At 40.4% G+C, this 22,885-nt stretch overlaps 3 protein-coding genes and 1 pseudogene across 5 annotated transcripts in view; 3 read left to right on the forward strand and 1 right to left on the reverse strand.

Annotated features, from left to right (window-relative positions):
- Positions 1-897: 897 nt before the first annotated feature.
- LOC144634513 (uncharacterized) lies at positions 898-5,222 on the forward strand. Its single transcript, XM_078493488.1, has 3 exons — positions 898-1,408; positions 2,724-3,899; positions 4,556-5,222. The coding sequence occupies exons 1-3, from the start codon at positions 1,237-1,239 to the stop codon at positions 5,077-5,079; spliced, it is 1,872 nt and encodes a 623-aa protein (XP_078349614.1). The 5' UTR covers positions 898-1,236; the 3' UTR covers positions 5,080-5,222.
- Positions 5,223-6,895: 1,673 nt separating this feature from the next.
- Positions 6,896-11,343, reverse strand: LOC144647499 (D-inositol 3-phosphate glycosyltransferase-like; annotated as a pseudogene). The gene is made up of 2 exons (XR_013569602.1): positions 11,325-11,343; positions 6,896-9,119 (listed from the first exon to the last, which is right to left on the reverse strand). The product of XR_013569602.1 is annotated as a D-inositol 3-phosphate glycosyltransferase-like (transcript).
- A 1-nt stretch (position 11,344) lies between these two features.
- LOC144634522 (uncharacterized) lies at positions 11,345-18,145 on the forward strand. 2 transcript variants are annotated; one of them, XM_078493508.1, is made up of 3 exons: positions 11,345-11,644; positions 12,415-13,602; positions 14,719-18,145. In XM_078493508.1, the coding sequence occupies exons 1-3, from the start codon at positions 11,605-11,607 to the stop codon at positions 15,291-15,293; spliced, it is 1,803 nt and encodes a 600-aa protein (XP_078349634.1). In that variant the 5' UTR covers positions 11,345-11,604; the 3' UTR covers positions 15,294-18,145. The 2 variants fall into 2 exon arrangements, with proteins under 2 accessions (XP_078349634.1, XP_078349625.1); XM_078493499.1 differs by having other exon boundaries at positions 11,347-11,644; positions 14,716-18,145.
- A 2,416-nt stretch (positions 18,146-20,561) lies between these two features.
- LOC144634548 (uncharacterized) overlaps positions 20,562-22,885 on the forward strand; it is a 66,428-nt gene continuing 64,104 nt past the window's right edge. Inside the window, exon 1 of the mRNA XM_078493543.1 lies at positions 20,562-20,882. Within this exon, the coding sequence (XP_078349669.1) occupies positions 20,846-20,882 (37 nt within the window). The 5' untranslated portion in view covers positions 20,562-20,845. The remainder of the gene's footprint in view (positions 20,883-22,885) is intronic.

Raw genomic sequence — 22,885 nt, forward strand, 5'->3', positions numbered from 1 at the left:
ACCTGGACGGAGTCACTGTACGGGGTCTACTTCTCGGAACGAGGCGGCCAGCAATAGCTCATTGCCGCCCCTAGCCCTTAAAACCGGTACAGGCGGTACTCGACGGGGTAATCCCTATAGTGAACTAGTACGGGAAGGCTCCGCCCGAAAGGGGTACCTTTTTTCGGGCTTTAGTTATATAAAGGGAAGGTACTTCTCGAGATAAAGTACAGGAAAGAGTAGGGAAAACTCAGTGTCATTTAGGCATTTATAATGTCCTTTCAAAGTACTTCAAAGAGACCCACCGGACATTATTTCAAAATTGAAAAAAGAGATGCACTATCGAATGCATATGAAAGGGCACCTTTTCTATCAAAAATGGTTTATAAAAGATTGATTAATGGTTTAGACCTCCAAACGCAGAATCCCTTACGCATGCTTTGAGCCACTTGAAGTGTGAACAACATAAACATAGGTGAATATATTAATATTTAGAAAAAAAATTAAATGAAGTAAACAGATGATAAAACATTTAACTTTAGGCCATCTAATTTGTGTTTTGTTCCGTGAAAGCGTTTTCCCCTTGCTCCAATACTTCAATCCATGAGGTCAGCGTACACTTCGTCTTTTGTGTGCGCAGCCTCTTACTTATTTTCTGCATGCAGCTCGCGGTGCATTCTTGTCCCCAGAGGCAGCGATCCTTTTCTTCAGCTCTAAGAATCGGTAGATACGTTATGTATGGGAAAACCCAAAGTAAAGTTTGTAAATTACTATATTGGGGACACAATATTTCCCCATACACAACGTATCTACCAAAGAATCGCTTGGTGCTGACCAAAAGGATCGCGGTCTCTGAGGACGAGAATGTTTGCCGAAATGTGGTTTTTTTTTTTTTAATAATCTGATAATAAAGAAGAGCTAACAACAAACCCGCAAAATTGGACCATTATGCTGGCAAAATTCCCGTGTTGTGCTAGAAATTTGCCGACCACAGAGGCCAAAAATATCCGCCACGCATCAACAATTAAGGTAGCGTGACAGCTTTTAATTAAATAAATTGATACATCGATAACAGATATGGCAGGCGAGAGCAAACAGAAAGCGGGATGGTGGCTTTAATTTAATTGTGAACGCCGAAGATTCAGTCACTTCACATTGATACTTCGATATAAATTGAAAAAGCAATTAGTTCAAGTGGAATCACCAACAAAATAGCCAGTCGATAAATGTATCTAGAAGCCCAGGGATTAAAGCAAAATGGACACTGATCAAGAACCCGCACAAGAAACCTTCCGCAAAAGATTGACAGTTCCCAGTGGATTTAGAAACTTGCTCGAAGGTCTAACTATGGAAATCTTGCGTTCGAATCCAACTGACATTTACAAATTTGCCGCTGAGTATTTCGACGCCAAGTTAAAAGAGCGCCAAGGTTCGTAAGTTAATGTTCCTTAGTCTTAAATACTGTACTATGTTTTATTTCGTTTTTTTTAGCAGGATCGGGCAGTAATCTGCATGAATTTAGCGTCACATCGTGCGAGCATATTGAAATGTTTGGTTAGCGTAAGGAAAATAAACCTCGGAGCGCTTAAAAGCGTACGAGGTCTTTAACATAACACTAACACAGTTACTCAAACATGCCGAAATGGGCTCTTAAGAAGTCATTACTGCATCAACTTACTCTCTTCCTACCGAACATAATTTTTTGGAAGGTTTATTTTTCCTTTAGCGACCTTGCTAAATATTGCTTTACTGTTCAGTTGTCTGTTTAATATCAAAGAGCGCTCGAAATAAGATTGTGAAAAGAAGGTTACGCAGGGTCAAACAGTGGTGAAAAAACCACTGCGCACAAAAGTCCCACAAAAGATGAGGATACCTAAACTTCGAGCCAGGATCCGAGCCAGGATCCGAGCCAGGATTCGAGCCAGGATCCGAGCCAGGATCCGAGCCAGGATCCGAGCCAGGATTCGAGCCAGGATCCGAGCCAGGATTCGAGCTAGGATCCGAGCTAGGATCTGAGCAAAAGACAATTAAGAATGGGACTAACTATTAAGCGCTCCGGTTAGCCTGAATGGCACTCTGGTTAGCCTAAATAGCGTTCGGTAGCCTAACTAGCACCCTGGTTAGCCTAAATAGCGTTCGGTTAGCCTAACTAGCACTCTGGTTAGCCTAAATAGCATTCGGTTACTACCGAATTAGGTAGACTAGCTGTTTTTTCGGAGCCGCACGAAACAGTTGCCGTTGGCCACAAAGACGTGTGTTTTGGGTCACGTGGGTTACAGCTGTCAAATGTAAAGGTAAACGCATATAGACAGAAGAGGATAGGTATGTGAATTTTATTGGATATTTTTCCTCTATTTTGAATTATGTTTTACGATTGTTATATTCCCATACAAACCCTTATAATAACGTTATTACGCAATGTCATGTATGTGGTCTGTATGTTGACGGCTCCTTTAGGAGCTTGGGCTACCTGTGGTGCCACTTTGTCAACAACGCAGATCTAGAAGTAAAGCCAAAACCAATCGTGACTCACTTGCACACATTTTCCCACGTTTTGCATGGACTACATGTATTTGCTTCGAGTTTTGATTGGTTTACTGGATTGTCTGTGTTCATTGTGATTGGCCATTGGTGATTACTTTGGTTTTGGTTTAATGACACTCAATAAAAAACTGCTCTAATTGTGCATTAATGTTATGTAAAATTTAAACAGGATTTTAAGCGATTAACTTATCTTTCTTCAGGGAAGAGGTTACAAGATGCAGCGAGACTAAACATTACATTGGCATCAGATACTAACGGCTGGAACAAAGCTGTGAATGGACAATTACTGATTGAACTTGCCCAGGATACCAGAGTGAAACTGTTTGGATTTGTACCCAAGTACACCCCACAGCAGAAAGAACATGCTAGGAAATTAAACATTGAACTTGTTGATGCAAAAGATCTCCCTGGTTATTCACCTGTAGAGCTCCTGGCTTATCCACCTGACAGTCATGATATTGATATTCTCATCATACACTCCTATGGCCGTGACCTTGGGCGACAAGCGCAAATTATAAGGGAAACCAAGAAATGCAAGTGGGTCCATGTCGTGCACACTATCAGTGAAGAACTTGAGAAGTTTTTAGAGAAATCAGCATTAAGTGCAGTAGTGCAAGAGTCTGAACACGCACTTCAGACAACATTGTGTGAAAGAGCTGATCTCGTCATTGCTATTGGTCCCAAAGTAGCAGAGGCTTACAAATCTGCTCTGCGATTCTGTGGTAAAGACAAGAATGTGATTGACTTGACACCAGGAATCACTGAAGAATTTCTTGGTGTGCGTCAGATGATTGGAAACGCAGGTGAAAAGTTCCGTGTGCTGCTCAGTGCATCGTCCAAGTATTTCAAAGTTAAAGGGAGTGATATTGCTGCCAAAGCAATCAAACTTGTGCAAGACCCATCCTGTCATCTTATATTTGTTGGACAGCCAGATGATAATACAGCTGAGTTAGAGAAAGCCTTACTCAAAGAGGGAATTGATTTGAATCAACTAACCGTGAGAAAAGGTTCTGGTGGCACCGACTATTGGCGCAGGTTACTTTGCGAAGTAGATCTTGTCATCAAGCCCTCAAGGACAGAGGGTTTTGGAATGAGCGGTCTCCGTGCCATTTCTGCAGATCTTCCCATTCTTGTCAGTGGAAATTGTGGTCTTGGTATAGTCCTGAAGAAGCTACCCTCTGGTGGACAACATGTGGTGGAGTCCGATGACCCTCAGGTCTGGGCAGACAAGATAAAGGAGGTCAGAGCAAAGGACCCCAAAGCACGCAGCTTAGAGTCAGAGAAACTTAGAAACGAATATGTGAAGCAATTCACCTGGAAGGACCAGTGCGACAGATTGGTGGAGACAATGTTTACAATGGTTCCAACCAAATCTGGTACGTTAATCAATATCATTTTTTGTTACTTTAATATATGCTGGTTGTTTTAGCACTGCTGTGGTAATTGTGTGCTCTGTAAGTGAACAACCCGGCTTTGCAAATAATTATATATTGCTAACAGAACATGTTAAACTAAATATCTGGTTGTATAAGTGTAGCCAAGGAGTTGAACTCAGGACAGCTGAAAACAGTAATGGGGTCCTTATTAAAACCACTTGACCATACCACCTAGCACCCAAGGCCCGGGCCAAACGTTGAACTTGACATAAGACGAACTAAACTGAGCAAATTAAGTTCATGAGAAGTTCGACATTTGACTCAGTTGAGCGTGTGAAGATCGACTGAGGGACAAACGTTGATCTTTTCATGAAATGAACTTAATGAATTAATTTAAAATTTGTATGATAGGGTATTTTTAGCCTCAAAATATTTGTTCTTGCTGCTCTAAATTTGGTTCGACGGTTGGTTCGACCAAATATGTTCGATGTTTGACCCAACGGTCAAGTTTTACCTGTTTGGGACAACCAAAATTGCAATTAAGTTTGTCTCATGTGGAGTTTCATGTTTGACCTGGGCCTAAGGTGTTTCGTACCCAGCCTTATTATGTAATCCTCCATTTTAAACATGACAGCAAGCTTTGTTTTCTGTTATAGAGCACCTAAAGGAAGCTGTGGAGTGCCAATGTGACATTGATGAGGCTGAAAACAGACTACAGTCAATGAATGTGAATCCTGATGATGTGGATGGAAGATCTCATGTGAGAGACTACGAGGTTGTCAAGACAAGCATTGAAGAGACGAGCTTGTACCCCAGCGGATGTGATGTGGTGGATAGGGGAGTACCACTGAACACTGCGCAGGTAAACACTCGCCTCTCAACTATGGTAGCAAATTTACCCCTGGCAATACATCGCAGAGTGTGCATGATGTTGAACATCAAACGAGATTTGAAATTTGATGACTTCAGGATGCTTGCTGAGAAGGTTGGATTCGACCGTGACTGGATACGCTGCATTAAACAGATGCAGAATCCCACTGATGAAATACTGAAAACATGGTCCTCAAAGCATGAAGCGACAGTGGGGAAACTGATTGAATTTTTAAAGGGTGAAGACCTGGAGAGAATGGATGTAGCAAAAGTACTTGAAGACTGGGTGAATGAGAGTTCGTATAATTGAACATTTAGTATCAAAGACTGTTTTCAAATAGTTTCAGAAAGTTGTATTTTGTGTCAGTTACCGTTAGTAAACCGACCAATTCAAGAGTTGTACTTTTACACAGTATGTGCATATACATTAGAATCCCAATATCTTAAACACTTGATTTTTGGATAAACTAAAAAACTAAGAAACTAAAGAGCACTGTTATATTTACTAGTTCATTTCTTGTTTAAATAACCTATAATATACAGTTACAAGTGTTGGTTGATTATCCCATGGTAAAATAATTAAATGTAATTAAAACTCATAGGAGTATAAAATGAATGTAGAAAGAGGTACATGTATGTACAAGTTTTAAAATTATTAATTATGACATTATATCAAGTTGTTAGCAGAGCTTTTTACTGAGGTGCTTTTCATGTGTTAATTGTGGAATATTATTTTTAACACAGGATAGAATCACCAACGTGACAACTATAAGCCAGATTTATAACTTCATTACATAGTAATGAGTTGGAGAAAGTGAAAAAATTAGAATCTAACTCCAAGTAGAATTTATTATTTTATCCAAGGCTGTGTCAAGCTGCATGCTATTGGTATTTTTCAAACCATTGTTATTTTTATTTTGCTTTTGATAAATATCAAACTGTTTTGGAAAATTTTAAACAAAACATAAATTTAAACAACAGGTGCTTTCAAATAAATGTGATTTATATTTAGTTATATGTGATTTATATATATTTAATTACTTAGTGTTGAAAACTCAATAAAAATGCTAAAATATGTGGAAAAATTAAATTATCATTCTGTTAGTGATGTGGTAAATTTGTAAATAAGTTGAACCCCTATTGATTAATATAAGCGGCCACCCTCGGGGAAATGGTAAGTGTCTGCTTAACAGAGGTTCGTCATAAATTAGCATAAGGCGTTAAAGAAACATAACCTTCATCGCCAATTAATCAAACAATCATCACTTAGCTCAATGACGACCGAATCACTTCAAGTTGACAATAAACATGTGTTTAAATGTTGCTATCAGTAGTCACTTCCTATTTCGGTTCTTATTAGTGATCAGGTTGTTGAAAACAAGATGGCCGCTAAAAAGAAGTAAATTTATAGACAAGTCCTTATCGGGATGGCCAAAAGGTGGTCGTAGCCACTAAATAAAGGTTTTATTTACAGTATTATACTGCCGATACTTTTGGGACTTTGATAAGTGGCTGTTTAATAGGAGTTCAACTGTAATTCCAAAGGAATGGATCCAATGAAAAGGCACTATTCATGTTGCAATTGTGCTGTGAATCCAATACAGAATACTGTAAAAGCTCTATTAGGCCCCCAGAGGGCTTATTTCTTTCCAAGACCTTCTGAAGGGGGCATAAACAGAGAGGAGGGCTTATTTGAAATGGGGGCATTGCCCCAAGTGGCCCATACCGCCAAAGCTTATCTGGTTTCCGTAGCAATAAGCAACTAGGAGTCTTTCTATTCCCTCGTGGATGGGATGCTAGTCCATTGTAGGGTAAACCCCAGCATTATTTTGCTGGTACCCATTTATACACCTGGGTGGAGAGAGGCACTGAGAGTAAAGTGCCTTGCCCAAGAACAAAGTGTCGCAAAACAAATTAAGCTATCTGCTGGACAGTGATTTCTCCAGTGGATAGGGTTATTCATCCTTTGAACAGCTGGGGCCAGAATTCTTGTTGTGGGAAACTTTTTTTAGTCATTACTCAAATTGCTAAGCTAAAAATTGCTAAAATTCACACCACAATGGTACCATTTCTCCCCAAGCTATTAGTTCACATCAAGAAATGATAACTTTACAAATCACAAAATATTTTTATGATCATGTTTTTAATGACACTAAGATTTACCTGCATACAGCTTTTCTTTCTTATGTGGATCAGTGAACAGACATAAAAGCATAACTTAATATAAAAGACATATTTTGTTGTCTTATAATGTAATCAAACACCAAGTGAACTGACTCATGCCAGTTACGTCAGGTTCAAAGACTGTGGGCTTAAGGGAAAAACTGTTAAGAGAATACACAAATGTATATTAGCCATGTCTGTTTTCTCAATTTTTGCTTCATGCATGTATCATCTATCAGTTGCTCCCATCCAAGAGTACAGGATGGGTTGCTATAAATTATCAACTGTATACTACACCCTTTATGACTCAGTTAATTAAGCTTTCTTTAAACAGCCAAAGGAACGTTTCCAAGCTATCTCTGCTTTTTATTCTTAGGTTATTTTTAGAACATTTTTAATTCGTAATTTATTTATTTTTATGAGAACACTAGTACTTCTTTTAAACTTTTTAACTTTTTTTTTTTTTTTAGCATTTTAGTGGTATCTTTTTAAAGTAGTTTTTTTTATAGATAGATAGATATTTTATACATACTCTTTTTTACTTTAATTTGTTTTATTTTACACAGGGCCCCCGTTGATACCAGTCCTGCGACTGAAGGGGTCACCCTGTTAAAATATCGATTATTATTATTATTAATTTATAACTCTCACTGGATTTGGCTATCTACATCAAAACGTTACTGTTACAACTGATTATAAACTCTAATGTGGTTTAAGTCGTCAGCATCAAAATGGCTTTTAGCCTAACAAATACACTAGATCTCTGAAGCCTCACTGTCAGGAGATCATTTGTGCATGTGCCTGTTTACCTTCATTTCTTTTGTTAGTTTAGGTACTTTCTCCGATTAATGTCTTTTAGACCCCGGTTAGGAAAGGAACTATGACGACCTTTAAAATAAAATATTACTTCTCTTAAATTTGCAGCTGACTACAGCACTACATATAATTATTATGTCAGAACTTATAAAATCTATAAAAATTTATAATCTTAAAGAAAATACAACAAATTGTATGATAATTTGGAACAGTCTTTAGGTCTAAACTGATTAAATGCCATGTTTAGTAGGAATCATACTAAACATTTTTTCAACTAGGTTGTCACACTGTTCCTTCCAGTTGAACTGACCAGTGTATTCCTTTCTCAGTGCCTCAGCTTCTGAGCTGCGTGCTTTGGGATCCTTTACCCTGACCTCCTTTATCTTGTCTGCCCAGACCTGAGGCTCATCAGACTCCACAACATGGTTTGCTCCAGACGGCAGCTTCTTCAGGGCCACTCCAAGGCCAATATTGCCACTGACAAGAACAGGAAGGTCTGCAGATATGGCACGGAGACCACTGATTCCAAAACCTTCTGTCCTGGAGGGCTTAATGGCAAGGTCTACCTCACAAAGCAGCTTGGTCCAATCTTCACTGCTCTTTGAAACTTTCACAGTGAGCTGGTTAGAATCAATTCCCTCATTGAGTAAGGCTTGAGTTATCTCAGCAGCATTTTCACTGGGCTTCACAACAAAAATGAGGTGGAAGGACGGTTCATTCAGCAATTTGGTGGCTTTAGCAGCGATATCACATCCCTTGACTTTGAAATATTTTGATGATCCACTGATTAACACACGGAATTTTTCTCCATCCACTTGCGATGGCCGAACACCAACAAAGTTATGAAAAATTCCAGGTGTGAGGTCAATGACATCTTTTTGCTTTCCACTGGAGTGTAGAGCAGCTCTGTAGGCTTCCGCTACTTTAGGACCAATTGCAATCACAATATCAGCCTGTTGGCACAACACCAGCTGCATTTCATGCTCAGATTCGTGCTCAGCTGCAAATTTCGCAAGCTCCTCGCTCACAGTGTGCAGAACATGAAGCCACTTGCATTTCTTGGTCTCCTTGATAATTTGTGCCTGTTTCCCCACATCTCGTCCATAAGAGTGTATCATCAGGATGTCAATATCAAGACTGTCAGGTGGATAAGCCAGCAGATCTGACTGTGAATGACCAGGGAGATCCTTTGCATCGACAAGTTCAATGCCTAACTTCTTAGCGTCTTCTCTCTGCTGCTGAGTGCTTTTTGGTACAAATCCACTCACTTTCACTCTTGAGTTGCTGGAAGTTCAAGAAGCAACTGACCATTCACAGCCTTGTCCCAGCCCTCATTACTTGAAGCCAAAGTGATGTTCAATTTCTGTTCATCTGCTGAGAATAAATAATTTGATGATACATAAGCAAAACAAAGAACACCACAAAAGTACACCCCTTCACCACCTCATTCCCAGGGTCCCTCTTTAACAATTGCACAGCTGCTGTGGGATGGGGGGGGGGGGGGGCCAAGGGTTCACCCCATCATGGTAAATTGATGATCAATTACACAAACAGGAAGGCACTGACACCAATATTAACCCCTTCACTGCCGACCCATTTGTAACGCTCTTTGCCAAAGCTTACGTGCATAATTAATGAGGCAACATAGCAGAGCCGAATGAAAGCATAAATAACTCTTAAATAATTGCATAAACATAACGACAAGGACACATGGTTTTAAAACTGTATTGAAACATTTGCTACTAGCTAATTTCAACATGGTTACCTCCATATTCGATGCAAAAATCAGAATTTTCAACATTTTACAGCTTTCGAAAGCCTTCCACATCGCTCGATCTTCTGCACATATTTTTCCATAACGCTTTCACCTGCAGATTATTTTTCTGCTTCCCAAGTTCTCCACGTAACATCTTTTTCCCATTCGGCATTTAAATATCTCATATGTGCGCTGATATGACACGTCTAACAAATAATTTCTTCGGCCACGAAGAAGAAACCAAGATGGCGGACAGATTACAGTCATAAATTTCGAAAAACCGAGAGGCAGGGTTTTGGAGACTGATGACGAGTAGTTACCAGGCTACCAAAAGTCTTTCTGGGTCACATCTGCCAAAGGCTTTTGAGTTCAGTGTGCCAGGGTTTCAACTGTGGTCTTTATTTTCTTGACGTACTCAGGACGTCATATAGGCACATGAAGTACAGGAATCATGACGTACTCAGTACGTCATAGAGGCAGTGAAGGGGTTAAATTGAGTAGATTTGGATATCAAGCATAGTGTTGTTCCCATAAAAAAATAGTTTGCAATAATAATTGTACTGTTGTTGTTTTGTGAATGCAACTTATCATCTCTTTTAGGGAAAAAAAGATATATCCTGTACATGTGGCAACACAAACAGACTCACAGTATACATACCCATTGCCTCCCCCCCCCTGCCAACACAATTTTGTCAACTGATAAAGTAACAAATTTTTGAATAATTCATTGAGTTTCAAAGCTGATGCACACTGCACACAAAGGGAAAATAAGTCTCTTCTAGTATCGATTCTTTGAATTTTCACCAGACGGTCATATCATCTTCCCATGGGCTTTTGGAGAAAAGCTGCACCCATCTTTACTTCAAAGGAACTAATTGGATTATTTTGATGAAACAAGGGATGCATATATCTTTAACTATAACAGAGACTTGGCATAAAAAATGTAAGGGACCTATAAATTGAATTCATTTATGGCCATGGGGAGCACAGCAAAAACATTTAAAGGAATCAAGGGAACATTGGCCCACCCCATAAAGGGGGCCCCTCATACGTGAAATCTACATCAGCTAGTTCATGTCCTTACTTTATTAGCAACACTTATTAGTTACGGCCAATTAAACATCTCTCGAGGTACCATATCAATGAAATCTTAAAATGATCTAAATGTCTTTGACTTCCGCCCGCGCGCAAATCAAAGTGCGGGGGAACCCGCACGAGCACGAGGGGGGAGGGACGGGGAACAGACGGGGGGGGGGAGCGGGAAAGACGGGAGCGGCAGGGGACGGGGAAACAGACGGGACGGCACGGGACGCGGACGGGGAGACGGGACGCGGAGGACGGACGGGGAAAAGACGGGGGAGGGACGGGGAAGACGGGACGGGGGGGAGGAGGGCAGGCAGCAGCGCGACAGGAGAACGGGACGGGGCGGGCGGAGAAGGACAGGGCCCGCGCGGCGACCGCGAGCGCAGGCGCGCAGCGGACCGCGGCGACGGGAGCAAGGGCGGGACGCAGAAGCCGAAAGTGCTGACGAATCAAAATTTTGGGACGTTGCAAACAGTGCGCGCTAGCACTGCAGATTATTAAGCTTCCAGCTAGTCTGCAAGTTCCTTTTTGAGCCTTATCAAAACTACTGTCGAATTACGAACTGTTTAGATATAAAACAAATAGGAGGCCTTATGATATTACTTGGTGCAAAGAGCGGACGTATTTCACCCGTGGTCTGACAGGGACTACTACGAAAAGTTCTGTGCGATCCGACAAAAAAGTCCAGCTTTTTATACTACTTCACCAATAATAAAACGGATATACTTTTATCTCACCTTGCTTGCCTGGATCCATTTTTTATCTTTTCGTAGTGCTTAGCGTTAAAACAAGGGAGCAAAAACAGCAATAAGGTCAATAAGCAGTCTGCACCGAACTCATGTCTGCTACAGAATGTCCAAGAGTATTCACTGGAGTTTGACCGATAAGACACTGGGACTAGCTGTATCATCTCTCACTTCCTTATTTTCCGCGAAAGAGAAACCGGCAGAATCCGGAGGGGGGTGACGTACACGCACGCAGTGCTGAAATGATTACAGAAGCGAGAATAAGACAGAAATGGAAAGCGAAAAAGGGAATTTATCAGCAGGAGAGGAAGGTGAGATTCATCAATGAACGATATGTTCATGCTGCTTGTTTCTTTTTGCAAATTTTATGCCAATAAATGCGTCACTTTTGATTCGAATGCAAGGGAAACCCGATCGAACTGAAATCGAAATTGAAACGGCAAAACAATGAAGCAGTGTATACGATCACGACCGATCAGAAATCAAAAAGTGAAAAGGGGAAATGCTTACCGGTATATATGATTATGGCACGTGTTAACCTAGGATTACCTTGGAAGTGCACTTATAGGTATGTCATCTGCATTGAACTACAGAATTCTGGATGCAGTAAGGAGTAATAATCGTCGCGTTGTATTTCTGTGAAGCGCGCGCGTTTGCCCGCGTCAAAGTCGGAATTTCAAATCGAAGTTTGCTTGTTATTCGTTCAGTACTTAGTCTTCCGTTTTGCAAACAGCCTCTCACAGTCTGATTGTAAGGAGGCTGTAGGATATTTCAGATATTAAAAATCTAGCAGCAATTTGCAGAATTTTGTTATAGTTTATATGTATTTGCAGAACGAGTTCGTTCGTCGTTCATAAAATCATTTATTTGCGTGATAGCTAGACTGCTGTTTAGACGCCGGAGGTTTCAAGGCTGTTGAATATGATTGCAACAAATGAGGTTTGGAAGTTAGAAAGTGGAATCCAGATTTCATGTCAGATTTCAATGTTGTATTTGCAAGAGAATGGAATGAGGACCAGAGGCTTTCCATCCTCTGTTAGTATTAATTTTGACCCACATTCCTTTATAATTGGATACTCAGGGTTTTCAGCAGTGAAAGATGAACACAGATTGAACATAACACTAGCTACAAATGCTGTGGGTTGGAACACGACAGTAAATGGCCAGTTAATCATTGAACTTGCAAAGGACCCAAGAGTGAAGATCAGTGGACTTGTGCCAAGCAGCCCTCAGGAGCAGAAAGAACAGGCCAAAGAGTTAAATATTGAACTTGTTGATGCCAAAAAGCTAATTGGTTATTCACCAAAGGAACTGTTGGCTTTTCCACCTGACAGTCTTGATATTGATGTTCTCATCATACACTCCTATGGGCGTGACCTCGGTCGACAGGCGCAGGTTGTTCAAGAGTCCAAGAAATGTAAGTGGCTTCATGTTCTACATACAATCAGTGAAGAATTGGAGAAATATATGGACAAGGAAGCTTCTGGCCCACGTTCAACTGAGCCAGACTCTGAGCATCAAGTTCAACTAGCGTTGTGCCAACAGGCAGACATCGTGATTGCAATTGGCCCTAAAGTAGCTGATGCTTTCAGATCTGCGCTGCGCTATTGTGGAAAGCACAAGGATGTGATTGATTTAACACCGGGTATTATCCAGGAGTTAATTGATGTACGACCTTTCCATGAAGATGGAGAAGTTTTCCGAATGTGTATCAGTGCTACATATCTAGATAAGTATTTCAAAGTGAAAGGTTGTGACATTGCTGCTAAAGCAATCTCATTGCTGCAAGATACATCATATCACATCATATTTATTGTCACACTCTCTGATGATGTAAAAGCCCTCAGAAACTGCCTACGCGGTGAAGGTCTCAAATTACATCAGTTCACTGTCCGACCTTTCCACAGTGACTTGGAAAACTGGAGAAAGTTACTATGTGAAGTAAATCTTATGATCATGCCTTCAAGAACAGAGGGTTTTGGAACAAGCAGTCTCCGTGCTATTTCTGCCGACCTACCGGTTCTCGTCAGTGGGAACAGTGGACTTGGTATGGCGATGAAGAAGTTGCCGTCTGGAAAAAAACACATTGTGGATTCAGATGATCCCCAGATGTGGGCTGACAGGATAGCGCAGGTCAGAGCAAAGGATGCAAAAAGTCAGTCTTTAGAGGCAAAACAGCTACGCAGAGAATACATGGAAAGATTCAGCTGGAAAGCCCAGTGTAGTGATCTCGTTGACAAAATGATCATGATGTTCCCCAACAAACAGGGTAGGTTGTCTCTAAAGTAAGACATTCAACTGTAAGATTATTAGGTAATTAAGGACATTCACGCGAATTGTTTATGCGCATCCTTACTGGACATGTAATTGATGTCGCAATGCCACGCCACGTCATGCACGAGCGTGCGCGCTAAGAAAACTTCCTAAACACATATAGGGTAGGTAGCTTCTGCATTAACTTCACTTGTAGTTTTCTCTCTTTAAATGATCGGTGACCCCCACTTTTTTCGGGGTATATAATCTTTTATAATAAATCTCTACCAATTGACAAAAAATTGGCCAAATTTGAATGTTGGTAGTATGTTATTTTTTTATTTTCTCTTCGCGCACGCGATCAAATCAGTCACATTTTGCAGTCTTGAATGTTTGCAAATGCAGTTCTTATTTAAAGACAAGATTTAGGGACATCAAAAGCAAAATATTTTTGTTCAATAGACCCACTTGAATAAGCTCGGATAAAGAATGTTGGCCTGCATCAATTCATTTAAAATATTTTGTCGCCAGAAGTCGCTAAGGTCATATCGAGAGGCGAAGTCAAATTTATCCAAATAAGCGCCTTCTTTCAGATATCGGATCTCGGAAACGAATTCGGTGACCCCCCATTTTTTTTTACCATTTCTGACATGAGTAACTCATAAACTAGCAGTGGTGAAAGTTTAAGAAAAATTGCAATGTTAGAAGATTTTCGCACGAACGTCTTTAGTGGATATTGGCTTTTGGTGGTTGGAAGATTTTATCTACACCACTGGCAGCAGAACTTTTTATTGACAAAGTGTTATTAAAACTGTTTTTTTTTTTTTAAATTAACTTTTAGAAAAAATTAATAGTCCCTATACAAACCCTTATTGTTGATTTCTTTGAGGGGGGAGAATTAGAAGGCGAAGAATAAACTTAAACAAAACGGTTTAATGAACAACATTCACCATATTACATCAAGCACATGGTCCAACTATGGCCGCACAGTATCATGGTTGAATGACCTACATGTAGGCATGCAATGCATACTCTTAAGCCTTTCTAGCATATCAACACTTATTATTTTGTAGACTTTTTTGCAATAGTGTTCACTGTCATGATTATGTTTTCATTTTCATTCATTTAGTAGAGGATCAAAAGAGATGTGTTGAGCACACAGAGGAAAGTGAACAAGTGAAGAGCCCAGAGCCACAAATGGAGCACTTTGAGACTGAGAGAGTAGTCTATGAGGAAGTCATTGACTTTATCAAGAGAGGGACACAAGAGTTAGGCCTTGCGGATAAAAATCTCAGCAAAGTGGAAAAGAGTGGATTTGACCAGGCAGATGGTGCAGGAGTCTCACTCGATTGTGTTGGTGACACCAGATCATGTACAGATCAAATGAGAAGCACTCGGCTAACAACCAATATCATAGACATTCCTTATACTATTAACAGTAAAATTTGCTTAAAACTGAATGTAAAAGATCACATGTTCTATAGAGATTTCCGTTTGCTTGGAGAAAAAATGGGATATGGCAAAGACGTGACGCGCAATTTGGAACAGAATAACGTTAATCCCACTAATGAACTTCTTCAAATGTGGTCTGTAAAGCCTGAAGCAACTGTGGGGAATCTCATTGGATTATTGAAGGAAGAAGATCTCGAGCGAATGGATGTTGCAGCAGTTCTGGAGGATTGGGTGCAAAGAAAGGGTTCAAAATAAGCAAAAAAGGTCAGGCACCTTCGAATTCACTAAGTAGAATGTATATTGAACTTTCTAATAATACTAGAAAGAAAAAAACAACTGTTTTTATCGTCACAATTTGATGTTGTAAATGCATAAAATGAAACTTCCTAGGTAGTGTTTTTAAAATGTCGAATCATGGGTCCTTAAGTGACTTGATTCATTATTTCAAAAGTTAGTTAAAGGTGAGCTCCGATTTAGCACAAAACCAAAACAGTTAATTGAAAATTGCTGTACTGAGCTCAAAAACAGATCTGAATTGATTTGAAACAATAATTTGTGTAGCGGGCTGTAGTAACAATCAGCACAACAAGATTACAATTTTTCTACAATACTTTTTCACTTATTTCCAATTATTTATTTGATTTGTTAGTTAACAAATGCTGTTTTTGGCTACATTACGTATTACCGTAGCTTAGTTTTATAAGTACAATAACAGTCATACCAAATTTGCTGTAACAGCTGCATGTATGACTATAAAATTTTACTGTACATAGAATTTGAATGAAATCAAGTAGAAATGCATGGCATATTGAATTTAAGAAATTATAAAAATGGTAACATCTGTATATATAGCATAACACAGCAAAAGTTGCATTATTCTGACTTTCTGTGAAAGTTGTAGTTATTTTGAAAAGGCTTAGGTCAGCAAGGGGTCGCGGAATGAGGTGTACAGGGCTCCAGACTAACTTTTTTGCTAACTAGCCAAGTGGCTAGTGACAGCTTTGATTCCACTAGCCAAAACTGATTTTCTACTAGCCAGAATTTTCAAGTATACAGGTAGTTTCATTTTTTTGTTTTCTTTTACCAGGGGGGGGGGGGGGGTGAAAGGGGACATATTTTAACATTTAAATTATACAAAAAATCTCTAACCATCTAGACGTGTATACACAACTTCATCAGGTGTTCATCTTTATCGGAAGTATTTGTCATGTTTGTTTGTTTTTTACCTCGCTCTTTCAGCTTCTACCCGCAGTTATATACCCTCGGATATCCATAACATGCGCGTTGTGTCAAATACTAATGATGCTTTTATTACGTCAACAGTTTACTTGTTAGTTCTATTCTCTCAGAGACGATTTTTATAATTAATGCAGTTTCTTTGGACTTATGCCTGAAATTTTCACTAGCCATTTTGGCTAGTGAAAGTCCAAAACCTACTAGCCAAAACTGCATTTCTACTAGCCTTTGGCTAGTTGGCTACCGTTAGTCTCGAGCCCTGGTATATATGGTGGAAAGAGTTTTCATGGCTGTTTGGTATCTTGTGGTTAAATTACTCATTGTGTTTCAATCCCTTTCATTTATCGTTGAACAAGAGCATTTTATATTTTGTGCTGGTCTAAAGATACAGTGTAGGTACATGGAATACATGGAGTATACCACTTACCCCCCCCCCCCCCCATGTTGTTACTCTTTCTGAATGAAAAATACTAACATTGTTACATTTTACATGTTATTTTAATTTTTAATGTATTCTTGGGGCCAATTTAGACTGTACAAACTTATTGCATGTAACTTTTGTTCTGCGCATCACCTGAGTCATGCCAAAACTGTTTTCAACCTTCATCATATAACATGGACTGACACTACGATTGTCAAGGGGTTTTCCCAACGTGTTACAAAATCATACAACATTTTTCGTTTTTTGTGTCCTTAATTCTTGATGGACCTTAGCACTAGCAGCAAAATTGTACCATCTGAATCAGCTTTAGGTTGCATTGTATGAAACAAGTAAAACACACTCCTCTGACTATTTTCCTATACCTAAAACAGTTCAGTTTTTAATCCTCCATTTTGATAAAGTAACAAACATGGTACCAACTACTCTCTTTGTCATAGTTTGTATGAGAACAGCTGATGTCAAATAATTTTCATTAAATTTATATTTTTTCAAATTTTTCAATTTATTTAAGATATCTTAAGACAAATTTACTGATAAGTCTCATTTAGGGATGAGGCTGTGCTGGAAGTTAATTTTCACTAGTGTTTTTAGCACTGGTTCCCCCCCCCCCCCCCCCGTTCTCTGATTGGCCTCATTGTAATGTGGATATCTGAACGTGTGTTTAAAAAACAAAATTGGGTATGGACCCAACCCGTAGACCTGATCACTTTTGCAGAGAAACAGTCAAATCAAAATAAGGCTATAGGTGCCTATGGCCCCGTTTTGATTTGATTGTTTCCTACAAAAGTGGTCAATTTCCTCTGTTGTGTAAACGCGCCTTGAAGCACCACTGTATGGTTCTGGAAAAATCCATACTCTCTCCTAAGTAGTGCAAGTTATTGTACTGCATAAAACAGTTTGTTGCAATAAATCTAGAAATAGAAAATCCATATTACACCACGGAGGGACATCAGAGATTCTGACGGAGGGGAGGGAGGGTCTAAAGCTAAACTAGGATCTCCACTGGGGGTGGAGAGATTGGACCAAACCGCCTTCCATGAGTGAGGGTATGGATATTTTACAGAGCAACTCTACCTACTTTAAACAGTGAAGTACTTGTAAGGAGGTGTTTGCAGATCTACATGCCAGTCGGAACTAGAAAGAAAACTGTTTCTTTACGTAAACAGCATTACACAACTTTGACGTCTTCATATGTTTTGTATTATTTATGTTTTTTATTATTACCGGTATTTTATTTAAGCCAAATTGTTTATATTATTGGTAAAGAAGTAAAATCTTTTTTTTTTTTTTCAAAAACTGTTGTGTTTATTGTCAATGTTAAAACATAAAAAGACGGAGGACTTATAATGCTCTCTCCATCTTTAAATTCCCGCGAATCTTCCAGACTGGCGGGAACTAGAAATTAGGAAATCAGTCATCTAGAAAAAAAAATAAAATTAACCAGTCATTTGGGAAATAACGCTACCCAGTGGTATCTAATCGATCAAGGAAAGTTAAAAATAGTTGCTCTTAAGGCACTCTTGGGTATTAAACCATGCACGAGACGTTTAATATCCTGGACTCTCCCCTGAGGTTGGGCGTGGCGCGGGGAGGGGGGCCGCGGCGGGGGCGCGCCCAGCGCGGGGGCGAACAAACGGCGAGCACGCTCGTTCGTTTTCTCCTCATCTTTTTTCGCTCGCTTGCTTGCACGAATCGTTCGCTCTGCGCCCTTGGAATTGAAATTACTGCTAAGCAGGCTACTCCATTTCCAGTCGTCTGGAAAAACATTTGTTTCGAAGGAAAGGTTAAAAAGAAATGTCAAATTTTAGGGGGAATATTGTCAATACCAGGCGATTTGGACCTGCTCAGCTTTTTTAAGAAGATAGTCATCATGATCATATGACGGGGACAGGAGCTCTCTCCTCCGCAGAAGCCTCTTTTTTTATCGTACGGGCTGGGAAATGGGGAGAGGTGAAAGCAAGCGCGGGGAGCCTGGGAGAATGGCAATGAAAGCGCGCGGGGGAGAGCTCCCCCTATTTTTCACTTTTCGTGTTTTTCACCTTTTCCTCCTCCATTGAAGGAGCCTCTGCGGAGGAGAGAGACCGAGAGAGGGACAGGAATAAATTGAAACACACTGGGGGCCGGCGTAGTAAGCTCCTAATAGTTGTCAGTGGCTGTTCTATCGGTGTTCTTATTTGATAGCCTGTCGATGATTTGTGTAAAATGTGTATCAGGCTGATTTGTGTTTCTAGAAATTGGCTCACTTAGCACCCTCCACGAACCCTCCACATGTTTTGGGGGTAATTTGCGTCCGCTTCAATTTTCACGATGATGCTTTGTCTTCGCAGTCTTTATTCCAAGATGCACCTGATCACGAGTCGCTCTGTATCTGGCCCAATCGGTAAGGTCATTGGACCTGTTCGGCTTCTTTCTTTAAATAGTCACGGCAGGTGGCCGACAACTGTTCTTCACTTTTACCCACTATTTTTAACCACTATTTTTTTTTTGGCGCCGTGGTGCAGATCGATTCGTCCGAGGCTTGCAAAGCGCTTCATAGCCACAGTTTTTCTAACTGTAAAATGTGTTTCGTTGACGCTTTGTTGATTATAAAATTAATAAAAAATAAGAAAACAATTTTTTTCATTATGCTCAACCTTGAGGAATATCGTCTGATTTTAGCCAGCTCAGCCAACGGCGTTAATACGGTGAGGCTCCACCCGAAAGGGGTACCTTTTACTTGTATCTTCTCGGTATACAAACGAGCCTTTTGGCGAGTGTGTATACGAAGAAAATACAAGTGACAAGTGGGATACTCGATATTATTATATAAACTGCAGTGGTATAGCGAGTGGTAGCAAATCGATAAAAATGGTATCACACATCTGTCTGGATATGACAAAACGTGGACTCCGGGATCCGTGCTTTGCGTCGGCCTTCAAGCCATTGCGATCCGAGAAATTTGAGGGGGGGGGGGCCGTCAACGACCCCGTGGACAGGTAGCCCGGGCCCTGACCTAACAACACTAGGGAGCCCCGGGTCAGTCAGCTGGTGAATTGCAATCCGGCTGGGGGCTGGCTAAAGTCAGCTTTTTGGCTTGTTTCCGCAAAGAGTTTGCTTTGAAATGTGGCCAGGACTGCTCCCGTCTTTTGGTTTTCTGGGGACTGGGCTCAGTAGCCTTGAGGCCTCTGAGAGCTCAGCTGTGACCGGACATGGGAAGGCTTCCTAGCAGTGCCCCTGGGCTCCCTCAAACCCACAGGGGGAAGGGAGGGGAGGGCTAAGAGAGTGTAAACTTTAATAGTCAGCTCCCCACAGGGTTTTTCAGTAACTATTTACAATTTACAGAATTAAGGGATGAGATCGGACATCAGCATATATAAGGCGCCTATGGCAGCCGCTATCCGTCCATGTGTATGATCTCACCCCACCACCAACCCATGGAATAGAACAGACCACAACACCGGGAACTTCATGCCCTACTCTTTGCGGTGAGTGTGTGGGTTCTTTAACGTCCCCTGCTGATTATAACACTGAAGATGCAGGAGACGGGGCCTACGGTTTATCGTCCTTATCCGAGAAGACTAGAATGTCTAACCATTTGCAGTGTTAGTAAGTTGAGTGTTGGTCCGGTCTGGGAGTCGAACCCGAGACCTCCCGCACAACAGTCCGGCGCTCTACCACTGAGCTAACCGGTCGGCGGTTAGCTCATTAGCTATCAGGAAACATAAAAATCCACATTCCGTGTTATTTCGTAGAGATTAATAAAAGAGGCAATGAATTACTGCTTCTTTGGCGACACTTCATCAAACATGATTATTTGGAGAGGATTTGCCGTGAGTACTGTATTTTAACCAGAAGCCATAATCGATCATGATTTCCATATTTTCCGGTTGTCTTTGTGGGGCGTACAGAGGATTATGGGGGGAGGGGAAGGGAGAGCAGAGTCCCTTCCCGTCAGACTTGTCTCGAGTTTGTCTAGGTACCAGTTTACGAGTCTCTTCTTTCCTGACTTCAATATTCATTCCTTGATACTCAGTTATCTCCATTGTCGATGAAGTTGTTTGTTATAATTTACAAGGGATGTGGAATTGTTTCTATAACTCTTAAGATAAATGGATCATAACCTGGCGTACTGTAATCAACGTGAAGCGCCATGTCAGCGATGTCAACCATGGCGTCCGCGATCGAAGGTGAGTTAATTTATTTTTTTAAATTTGTCGGCCAGCTGAAAAAGGAAATCAGTTGTAATCTGTTCAGAGTTGACTTTTAGACCTAAGAATTGAACATGAAACCCAGGTATTAATGTGATCTGGAAACGGCACGAAACCCATGTAAGCCTTGTTTGTGGTTTCACGTTTTGGCAGCCATTTTGCGTGCGACCATCGGACACCAACTGCATTTCCCGATGTATTTTTTACTGATTTTGACACAACGTGTTAACATGGCAATTTTGTAAAATTTTTCCTGAAATCATTTCCTAATAAACTGTGCTCCCGAAACGAAAGAAAGAAGAGTTTTCTTAATTTGAAAGACTTCTAGAAGACCTGAAGATTCTAAGAAGCTCTAAGATTCACAACATTCTGTTGAAAGTTACATTCACACGTGTATGTTTGCAAGGTGACACTATACCTGCCAACTGTCACGCCTTGGGCATGAGTCTCATGCCTGCGAGTTGAAAACTTCGATCTCACGCCAACTCACGCTTACGAACCAATTTCTCACGCACAATTGAAATATGTGGTTATTACAACCACAAACAACAAAAAATGTAAACTAAAACCAATGTGAGAAACAAAAACTCCATGTCAATTAAGTAAATAGCGATACTTAACCCAAAAACGCAGAGTTCTGACAAAAAAAGGATTGTTAACGAGGTCATGTTAAGCAAAACACATCCACGCAGTAGAATCGGGATATGTTCGGAACATCATCGGAATACTTCGGGCACCTTGGAAAACTTTGGACATTGTCGTATCGTCTTCGAAAATCCTGGCACTCTCAGGATAAAAATCTCACGCCTTTGACCCAGAAAAAGTTGGCAGGTATATGACACCCTTAAAAACTTTCCTGGTTGTTCATTAAGATCTAGTGTCTCAAAATATAGCATTACAATAAAAAAAAAAACGGTCAGTGTAAAACGCAGACTGCAGACTGCAAACTGCAGACCGGGGGTTAAATGCAGACTGCAGACCAAGGGTAAACTGCAGACCAAGGGTAATGTAACGGAATACGAGTCACAAAGCCTTTTTCCCCGCCAGCTCCAAATTTCGAAGAAATATACGTCAGACAAGGTTTTGCATGAGCGAACACGTGAATGAACTGGCGATAAATAAATTTTATGCCGACACAGATGTGTTCACATTTTACTTTTTTACAGACTTAACCTTGTGAGACTAAACCTTCAGTCTTCTGCATCTGTAAACTGGATGAAACTGAACGGTTTACAGCCCTTTCAGCACGGCCTTTTTTGGGAAATTAATTTTAAACGCACACCCCAGCACTTAAGTCGACACATCATTTGTTTACTGCTAAACATAAAAGTTTTGTACTTTTTATCCTTATGGTGTTTTATTACGACGGTTAATAAAACAGTTAAAACCACTTGAAAGAGCTGTGGCCACGAAATAATTTAGCTTTCCGTGATCGCTGTAAACGTGATCCTACTGTGTCAGCTAGCCCGATTGGCTAGTAAAGGTCAGTATAAAATTGATTTTGATAAAGATGATCTGTGACATCTGTTAACCGTTCAGTTTCATCTGGTTTACAAACGTAGAAGATTAATTGTAAACTGAACTTTAAGTTTCACAAAAATCGTTAAAATGCCTTTGCTCTATCAAAAAGTTAAATTTGATCAAATTTATGTCAGCATTAAATCTAGTTCATTTTTGTGATCGCTTGTGCGAAGCCTTGTCTGACCTGTAATTTGGAGCCAGCGGGGAAAAATGGCTTTATGACTTGTATTTCGTTACTTTACCCTCGGTCTGCATTTTACCCTTGGTCTGCATTTTACCCTTGGTCTGCAGTCTGCAGTCTGCATTTTATCCCCGGTCTGCAGTCTGCTTGTTGGAGAGGGGCGAAGCCCCGAGCCAAATATCATAGTGGATAGAAACCTAGAGCGTGCTGTCTTATTGTTTTAGCATAACCCACTGACAGATCTGACTATTAAACACAGAATATCACTAGAATTGATTGA

The sequence above is a fragment of the Oculina patagonica genome, chromosome 1 (assembly GCF_052425735.1).
Source record: "Oculina patagonica isolate OP01 chromosome 1, crgOcupat, whole genome shotgun sequence".
Taxonomy (NCBI): Eukaryota; Metazoa; Cnidaria; class Anthozoa; order Scleractinia; family Oculinidae; genus Oculina; species Oculina patagonica.